General features: G+C 40.9%; 2 protein-coding genes across 2 annotated transcripts; one reads left to right on the top strand and one right to left on the bottom strand.

Annotated features, from left to right (window-relative positions):
• Positions 1 to 338: 338 nt before the first annotated feature.
• On the top strand, positions 339 to 2,236 carry LOC103413831 (aldehyde oxidase GLOX1-like). Its single transcript, XM_008352273.4, has one exon. The coding sequence runs from the start codon at positions 404 to 406 to the stop codon at positions 2,012 to 2,014; it is 1,611 nt and encodes a 536-aa protein (XP_008350495.2). The 5' UTR covers positions 339 to 403; the 3' UTR covers positions 2,015 to 2,236.
• A 702-nt stretch (positions 2,237 to 2,938) lies between these two features.
• On the bottom strand, positions 2,939 to 3,937 carry LOC139192298 (uncharacterized mitochondrial protein AtMg00810-like). Its single transcript, XM_070814196.1, has one exon. It carries the CDS (start codon positions 3,935 to 3,937, stop codon positions 2,939 to 2,941), a length of 999 nt encoding a protein of 332 aa, XP_070670297.1.
• Between the last annotated feature and the right edge of the window lie 5,725 nt (positions 3,938 to 9,662).

Here is a 9,662-nt window from a genome sequence, read left to right as displayed (position 1 = left end):
CATTAAACTGCTTTTTTTTTCATGTTTACATCGCATACGAACTAGAAATTAAAAAGACGAAACAAAGTTCATCAACCCAACGAAAGAATTAGATAAGATTAATTATAACTATCATATGAACAAGAAATTGATCAACCAACGAAAGAATAAACATTTAACAAATATAATTATAAAAATAAAAAGAAGAAGACCTAGTTAGCATTCCCATTGTGAATTGCTCTTCAACAGCAGTCCTTTTCACTTACCGGACAACTTGTCCCACAGGTATATAATATACGAATGGGTAGCTCAAACCCTAGTATTTAAGGAGCTCAAGGTAATGAGTTGAGACAGACCCACAAAGCTAAAAGCACAAATTAAGAGATTCAAAAAGACCACGTACGTAAGCAAAATCTAAGAAAGAATGAAGACAATTAGTCTCATTGATCTTTCACTTCTGCTGTTAACATTTAATTTCTCTGTTCTGACGGCCCACGCTGCCGGTGGCAAATGGCAAGTGTTGAAAAACGTTGGCATTTCCGCCATGCACATGCAGCTCTTCAAAAACGACCGCATCGTCATGTTCGACCGCACCGACTTCGGCAAATCCAACTTGTCTTTAGCCAATGGTAACTGTGTCAACAACGACTGCACCGCCCACTCCGCCGAGTTCGTCGTCCAAACCAATGCCCTCCGCCCGCTCACGGTCTTGTCCGACGTCTGGTGCTCCTCCGGTTCAATGGACGCCTACGGAAACTTAATCCAAACCGGCGGCTTCAACAGTGGAGAGCGCCGCGTTAGAGTTTTCACGCCCTGCACGGGTTGTGATTGGAAAGAAACTGTGGACGGTTTAGCCGTTCGCCGTTGGTACGCCACTAATCATATGCTGCCCGATGGACGCGAGATTATCATTGGCGGCAGGGGGCAGTTCAACTATGAATTTTCTCCGAAGACCGAGTCTACAAGCAATGTCTACAGCTTGCCGTTCCTTTCGCAGACCAATGACCCTGGCCAAGAAAACAATCTATACCCTTTTGTTTTTCTCAACCCCGATGGCAACTTATTTATTTTCGCTAACAATCGAGCTATTTTGTTGGATTACGTGAAGAACGCCGTCGTCAAAACCTACCCGCAAATACCCGGCGGCGACCCGAGGTCTTACCCTAGCACGGGTTCAGCCGTGTTGCTGCCGTTAAAAAACTTGACGGCTCCAGCTGTTGAGGCTGAGGTTTTGGTTTGCGGTGGAGCTCCAAAAGGGTCTTTTTCCCAGGCAAATAAGGGTGTTTTTGTGGAAGCTCTAAACACATGCGCTCGGATCAAAATAACGGACCCTAATCCACAGTGGATTGTTGAAACCATGCCTCAAGCCAGGGTCATGGGTGACATGATATTGCTCCCTGACAGCACTGTTTTAATCATTAACGGTGCATCGTCTGGAGCTGCGGGTTGGGAAATCGGGCGTAATCCCGTTCTCAACCCAGTTGTGTACCAACCTGATAATGCAATCGGGTCACGGTTCGAACAACAAAACCCTACGACTATACCGCGAATGTACCATTCCTCAGCATTATTGGTACGTGACGGTAGAGTAGTCGTGGGAGGTAGTAACCCCCACGACAAATACCAGTTTGGCAGCAACGTGCTTTTCCCAACAGAATTGAGGTTAGAGGCATTTAGTCCTGAGTATCTCGATGCTAAATATGCGGATTTGCGTCCTACAATCATTGCGCCCCGAAACCAAGCCAAAATCCGTTATGGAAGAAAGTTAACCGTTCAATTCTCGCTTGCGGGCAGGTTTGCAATGAATTCAGTGTCAGTGACGATGGTGGCTCCTCCATTTAGCACGCATTCATTCTCGATGAATCAAAGGTTGTTGGTTCTGGGTGCAGAGAACACACATCAGGTAGGGCCAACAACGTATGAAGCTCAAGTGACGACGCCACCTTCGGGAAATCTCGCGCCTTCCGGATACTACATTTTGTACGTGGTTCATCAGCAAATTCCAAGTGAGGGCATCTTTGTTAAAATTTACTGAGAAATTTGAAGGTACATTTTACAGTGTGTATAATATAAGGTACATTTTTTTTCGTTGACAAAAAACAAAAAAAAAGCTAGCTAAAAATGCTTACTTGTTACATGTAATTTCGATCAAGTTGTGCTTTAAATTTTCTTTTGTATTTTTTTTACCGAAATTGCGAAGTTTGTAACTTTGTATCTAAACTGATGAATAAAGTTGTCGTTCGTTATTTTCACAAAATTTTGGCGCCAGTGTTAGACCAATTTTGAGTCGTCAATTATTTTGTAAATGGAATTACTTAAGAGTCCAATAACTTGGCTTCCAAGTTAATTGATTCTCAAAGTGATTTGTGGTCTGTCTTACAGCCAGTGCATAATCATATATTACTTACAAAGATGTGGTATATGCAAATCTTCAATTAGCATGGGTCCGTATTAATGCTAATATAAGTATTGTTCTTCGTGTTATTGTCGGTCTTTTTCCTGGACCTAATTTTGTTTGCAGTGTAATGCTGTTTCTTATTCCACTGGTTGTAACTTGTAAGCTAATGGTCTCTGCATCAGAAGACGCAATGGTGGCACTTTGGGATCTCTCCTCCTCTAACTTGAAACGATATCGCCCTTATGGTACTGTACTTATAGAAAACCTTAATGTATATTTCATTATATGAAAACAGTTACAAGATTAAGCATAAATAGAAGAATAATCGGGAAAGAGAGAGGAGAGTAGGGGACAATGGCAGCTAAGCAAGCATGAGAGTATGATGACCTCCACACTCTCTAACACAAGCTTTAGAGCTATTAACAAGCTTTACACCGAAGAGGGAATAACACAGCTCACTAAACCCTAGCTTAACACAGCTTTACAGCTATTAGGGTTTAAAGAATATTCAATACAGCTATTAGGGTTTAAAGAATATTCAATAATATTCAATACTCCCCCTCAAGCTGGATCGAGAGATTTTCTGGATCCAAGCTTGAAGAGAATACGATCAAGTTGAGAAGAAGGAAGGGGCTTGGTGAACACATCGGCTAGTTGATCACTGGAGCGTACAAATACAGTTTGTAACAGCTTGGACTGGACTTGGTTGCGGACGAAATGACAGTCAACCTCGATATGCTTTGTTCGTTCATGAAAGACGGGGTTGGCAGCAATATGCATCGCTGTTTGATTGTCACAGTGGAGGAGAATTGGCTTGGAAGAGATGATGTCAAGATCATGTAGCAAACTCTTTAGCCAAATTAGTTCGCATGCAGTAGATGCCATTGCACGGTACTCAGCTTCTGCGCTGGACCGAGCTACAACGGATTGCTTTTTGCTCTTCCACGTGACGAGGTTACCACCTACAAGAGTGCAGTAACCAGTTGTGGACTTGCGATCGAGGACGTTGCCTGCCCAATCAGAGTCTGTGTATTCTTCAATGGTGAAGTGTCCGTTGTTTTGCATGAAAATCCCGGTAGACATTGAGCTTTTTAAGTATCGAAGGATCCTTTTAACTAGTTGCAGATGATGAGATGTGGGAGAATGCATGAACTGGCTGACAAAGCTAACAGCATAAGCAATGTCAGGTCGAGTTATAGTCAAATAGATAAGTTTTCCTACCAACCTTTGATACTCCGATGCATTTTCAAGCTGGATGCCTGAGGTTTCATGCTTGAAATTTATTGGTAGAGGTGTTTTAGCAGGTTTGCAATGCATCATATTGGCTTCTTCTAAAAGATCGAGAACGTACTTTTGTTGATTTAGAAACAACCCCGTTGGAGATTGATCCATTTCGATTCCGAGAAAGTATCTAAGTCTGCCGAGATCTTTGATTGAGAATGTTGAATGTAAGGTGGCTTTGAGAGCATTGATTTCTTCTGGATTATCTCTGGTGACAATGAGATCATCAACATAAACAAGTACCACCAATCTTCCATGTGTGCCAAGCCTAGTGAACATTGAAGAATCTGCATTGCTTCGTTTAAAACCGGATGACATAAGGACAGAGCTTAGTTTTGAGTACTAAGCCCTTGGAGATTGCTTGAGACCGTAGATGGCCTTGTGAAGCTTGCATACTACTCCTTGTTCCTTCTCTCGTTCATGACCAGGTGGTAGGCGCATGTACACTTCTTCTTCCAACTCTCCATGAAGAAAAGCGTTTTTTACATCCATTTGATGTAGAGACCATTGTGAATTGATAGCCACCGAAAGAAGAACTCTAACTGTGTTCATCTTTGCCACCGGGGCAAAGGTTTCTTTGTAATATACCCCGTAGGTTTGCGTGAAGCCCCTTGCAACTAACCTTGCCTTGTGCCGCTGGATGGTTCCATCTGAGTTAAATTTTGTCTTGTAAATCCATCTTGCCCCAACCACACGTTGATCTTTTGGCAGAGAAACAATGCTCCAAGTTTTAGTTTCTTCGAGTGCCTTCAGTTCCTCAAGCATAGCACATCTCCATACAGGAGATTGGTTTGCCTCTTCGAAGGATCGAGGCTCCGAGTGTTGAGATAACTTAGTGACAAATGCTGCATGAGATGGGGAGGTCTTGCTATGGTAAACCATTTGTCCAATAGGATATCTAGGCATGTAGATTTCAAAATCATCAAGCCTGGCTGGAGGTTGTCTGTTTCGAGAAGGATTCATTCGTGGATGAGTAAGTTGAGTAGGTTGTTCAAGGGGGTCTCTCATTTCGTGGATGACTTCTTCATTATTTGCTTCCATATTTTCATGGGCTGGCTCTATCTCAATTGCTTCATTGTGCGGTGTTGACAGCCTTGGATCATCAAGGACGAAAGGAGTGGGAAACACTTCATATGAGAGCTCCCCCTGAGGTTCATCATCATGCTTCTGAAAGAAGAAGTGTGTCTCATCAAACCGTACATCCCTGGATACAAACACCTTTCTGGTCTTAGAATCATAGCATTTGTATCCCTTTTGGGAAGTTGAGTAGCCTACGAATGCACACTTGATAGCCCTTGGATCAAGTTTATCTCGGTGAATAGTTTGAATATGCACATAGCACACACATCCAAACACACAGAGATGACTTATGTCAATATCTCTCCCCTTGAGAATTTGACAAGGAGATTTAAACTTCAAGATTCTGCTAGGAAGTCGATTTATGATGTATGTAGCGGTTTGTATAGCTTGAGACCAGAACTTCTTTGGAAGATTTGCTTGTAACATTAGTGATCGTGTTTTCTCAAGCAAATCACGGTTCTTCCTTTCTGAAATGCCATTTTGTTGTGGTGTTCCTACACAACTAGTTTGTTGCAAGATTCCATGCTTACTTAAGTAAGTTGTCATGATTTTGGAAGTATACTCAAAGCCATTATCAGACCTTAAGATGCCAATATTAGAGTTAAAATGATTTTGAACTAAGTTATGAAAATTTTTGAAACACTGGAAAGCTTCGTGCTTGAATTTAAGTAAATACACAAAGGTAGTTCTAGAGAAATCATCAATGAAAGATATAAAGAATCTGTAGCCATCAAAAGACTCTAAGGTTGCAGGTCCCCAAATGTCGGAATTGACAATTTCAAAAACTTTGGTAGCTCTAGAGAGAGAATGGGGAAAGGGTAACCTGGTGGACTTAGATTTTTGACAAACTTCACAATCTGAAATCTCTTTACAGAAACTAGGAAAAATAAAAGACATAACATGGGAAGAAGGATGAGCTAATCTCATGTGCCACAGCTGCTCCTTGTTTACTGTGTTTGAGTTTACGTAGAAACCTTTTGGAAAACTTGAAGAGAAGTTGACATAGTACAGTCCATTGAGGAAGAAACCTTTACCAATCGTTTCCTTCGAAACTCGGTCCTGGAAAATCACACAGTGAGTGGAAAAAATTGCAAGACAATTTAGCAATTGTGTTATTCTTCCTACTGACAGCAACTTGAAAGGAAAGGAAGGGACATGCATGACAAGGGATTCCTTTTTACTTGAGAAGATTTTGAGTTTTCCTATGCCTACTATACGAACTTTGGTGCCATTAGCTACGGAGACAAAAGAAGGAGTGGAGAAGTTTTGAAAATCATTTAGTAAAGATGCATCGTTAGTCATGTGATCAGAAGCTCCTGAGTCGACTATCCAAAAACCACGGCTACTACTAAGATCCAATGCAGTGGAAATAGTTGCAACAATACCTGGCACATCATTTTGTGACACTGAGCTTGATTGTTCGAGGAAGCCAGCAAACTTGCCGAGCATGGCTGCAGGATTTTCATGATTTGTTGTTCCTTGTTTCTGTTGCAAGAAGTTAGCAAATTCATTTATGAGAGTAATGGGACTAGAAGAAGAGTTCATCACATTTTTGGAGACATTGTCACAAACAAGGTTTCCTTGAGGAGTGTAGGCAGGCTTCATTTGGTTTCTTGGTGCTCTTCCATCATCATTGAACTTGGGTTTAAGTTCTGGATGAAGAATCCAGCACTTTTCTTTTATGTGTCCAATGCCTGGACGACCTATTTTCACACAGTGAGAACACTTTAAGTCTGGTCGTTTTCCCTTGTATAGTCTGGAAGAGGTGAATGCTCTTGCTTCTGATGGCCTAAGATCTGATTCTCCAACGATAACGACTGCATTCATGACCTTCTTCCTTATTTCTTCGCGTTGAATAACGTTGCAGACCATCTGGAAGGTGGGAAGTTCAGGTGTCATCAAGAGATGACTTTTAAGGTCCTCATATTCTGGTCCGATGCTGGCAAGCAACTGGAACACTTTGTCTTCTTCAGCACGCTTTAAAAGAATGGTTGTGTCCGTGGTATGAGGTCTGTAGAGATCCAATTCATTCCATTTGGCCTTCAAGTTGCCAAGATGTTGAACAAAAGAGAGATTTCCCTGTTGTAATTCTGTAAGATCTTTCTTCAGCTGGAAGACTCGCGCAGCATTGTTTAGATCTCCATACATGTCTCGTACAGAAATCCAAAGGTGGTGAGATGATACTGAATAACTGAAAATCTCAGCCATCTTTGGTTCCATAGAATTCAACAGCCAAGACATGATAAGTTGATCTTGGGACACCCATGCTGCATAATCTTGTGAAGTTGTTTCGGGCATGATATCATCCTTTTGAATGAACTGGAGCTTTCCATGTCCTCCAAGAGCGAGAGAAATAGCTCGTGACCAAGGCAGATAGTTGAATTCGTTTAGGAGCACTGAGCTCAAACGTTGAATTGGGTTGGTATCCATAGTTTCGTTTTTTGAAACTTTCTCTGATGATGTTGCCATAATGGCTTTAACTGGTTTGAATTTGGTAGGATTTCGGAAGAACACAGATGCAGGTCCACGAGGGATCACTGCTCTGATACCATATAGAAAACCTTAATGTATATTTCATTATATGAAAACAGTTACAAGATTAAGCATAAATAGAAGAATAATCGGGAAAGAGAGAGGATAGTAGGGGACAATGGCAGCTAAGCAAGTCAGCTAAGCAAGCATGAGAGTATGATGACCTCCACACTCTCTAACACAAGCTTTACAGCTATTAACAAGCTTTACACCGAAGAGGGAATAACACATCTCACTAAACCCTAGCTTAACACAGCTTTACAGCTATTAGGGTTTAAAGAATATTCAATACAGCTATTAGGGTTTAAAGAATATTCAATAATATTCAATAGTACTATTGTGGTCCTAGGATGAAATAAGTTTGTGGACGATGGGCTGGATTCTGAACCTATCGTGGTCGGTTGCTTCCACGGAATAGGGCTTCAGTTGGTATTACTATTAGCAGTAGCAGAGATATAATACTGATGATCAAGGGATAATGAGAAGCTTTTGATGGGATAAGAGAGTATCAAGTGAGTGAGAGGTCTATATAATCCAATAGAAGAACATCGATGATCAGTATTATTATCATTTAATGATCATTATATAGTTGTAGTCAATTAAATCATGGAAACTCGAAATTGTGGTATGCTTAGATTTATGGCTGCATGTTTGTAACTAAACACAACAGATCCAAACTCACAGTGAATGATGTGGACATGTACATGGGGTTTGGTCCTTACATCGAATGGCATCGGCAAGATATGCCACGGTGTCCCCGAGCAGAGGTGCCAAATTCTTGGTCGTGGTGGGCAGGTTGTTGTTGCTTGAAAGCTATTAACTGGATCTTAGTGGATGATAAAAGAGTCCACATTCTTGATTATTTAGTGTGACCAACATCACACTCGAACTAAATTTTGAATCTTCTTGAATGGCTACTTACATCCTTTGGATTCTGAATTCTCATAAGCTGAACCTCTCTATCATGACTTTAGGTTTCCATTATTTCGCCTGGCATTGTTGGTTTGCTACGATAGAAACCTTATCTGAGCGTCTGGCAACAAAAGAAAAATGGAGAAAGCGCCGCCGGAGCACAGGCTACACAAATCCAACTTCCTCACCAGAGAGAACAAGCTTGAGTTGACCACATTGTGCGCCTTCTCAGTTCTCTCCACCACTCCTCACTGCAGCTGGACAACTCAAACGGGGATATCCAATTGAAAATTTCACAACTTTTCACAAATTTTGTAAATCAAAATTAAGAAATTGACAAAATTGGAAGAAATGAGGGAAATGAGTTACCTCGGTGTTGAGATCGGAGGAGGCGACGAAGGAGTTGGTGGCGGAGGAGGGCGGCGGCAGCATATCATTTCTCGATGGGGTGTGGGTGTGGTGTATCTGTGCTCCGGGGATGAGAGTTGCAGAGATGGGGGGAGAAGAAACAAAGCAGATGAATGAGGGATAAGGTTCAAGAGATTAGGGGAGGGGCAAACAAGGGGAAGTGGGGTGTGTGTGTGTGGAGTGTTCTAGAGAGTGAGAAATGTCACGGCCCATGAGGAGGAACAAAAAGAAGTGGGCTTGGGAGACAGGAACAATACCCAACACGAGGTATTTTTGCAAATGGGCCGGTTCGGGTACAAGTTTTTCTATACTTTTGGAACCGGCCTGAACCTAAAATTTCAAAGATCCGCCCCGCCCGCCCCATTTCTCTTTTTTAAAATTAGGACACGCCCCGTACCCGCCCCTACCCGCGGACCTAGGGCACCCCTCAGAGCAAGAGCAAGGGCATGGGCAATTACTATTCACAAATATATTTACTTATTTTTTATGCCTTGTAAATCTGTTTAAGTGTGTAAAAAAATAAACTCCTTGGTTAAATCTGGTAATTTAATTTTAAATACAAAGCAAAGCATAGCATTATAGACAAGCATAATTAATTAAAAATAAAATGCGAATGAAGAAGATGGCTGAACTTTGTAAGTTTGCTTAAATGTGTTTAATTTTAAGTTTGTTGTTAAAATAAAATTTGGTATTTTTTTCCTTCGATTTAATTATGGCCATTGAATTTTAATTTTTTTTTAAATCAGATGAACCAGATGGCACAATCTTTAATTTCCAAATTTTTTTTAGTAATGTTATTCATATCATATTTTTATACCACATTTTCATACCACCTTAGGTGGCATCTGATGTGGATAACCACATCATTTGAAAAATTTGCAAAACCCAAGGAAAGAGAGGAGAAAGACTCCTCGTATACCAATCATCATTTAATTAACTAATTTTTCTTAATTATTAGTTTATTAAATAATGAACTAAATTAAAAAATATGATTAATTCAAATGATGTGGTCATCCACGTCAAATACCACCTAAGATGGTATGAAAATGTGGTACAAAAACATGGTATAAAT

The sequence above is a fragment of the Malus domestica genome, chromosome 15 (genome assembly GCF_042453785.1).
Source record: "Malus domestica chromosome 15, GDT2T_hap1".
Lineage (NCBI taxonomy): Eukaryota > Viridiplantae > Streptophyta > Magnoliopsida > Rosales > Rosaceae > Malus > Malus domestica.
The sequence above is the reverse complement of the archived record's forward strand: the minus strand, read 5'-3'. Positions and strand labels throughout refer to the sequence as shown.

Excerpts from the sequence above, each read along its gene's own strand:
- LOC139192298 (XM_070814196.1), bottom strand. The coding sequence starts at position 3,937 with ATGTTCACTAGGCTTGGCACACATGGAAGATTGGTGGTACTTGTTTAT.
- LOC103413831 (XM_008352273.4), top strand. The coding sequence starts at position 404 with ATGAAGACAATTAGTCTCATTGATCTTTCACTTCTGCTGTTAACATTT.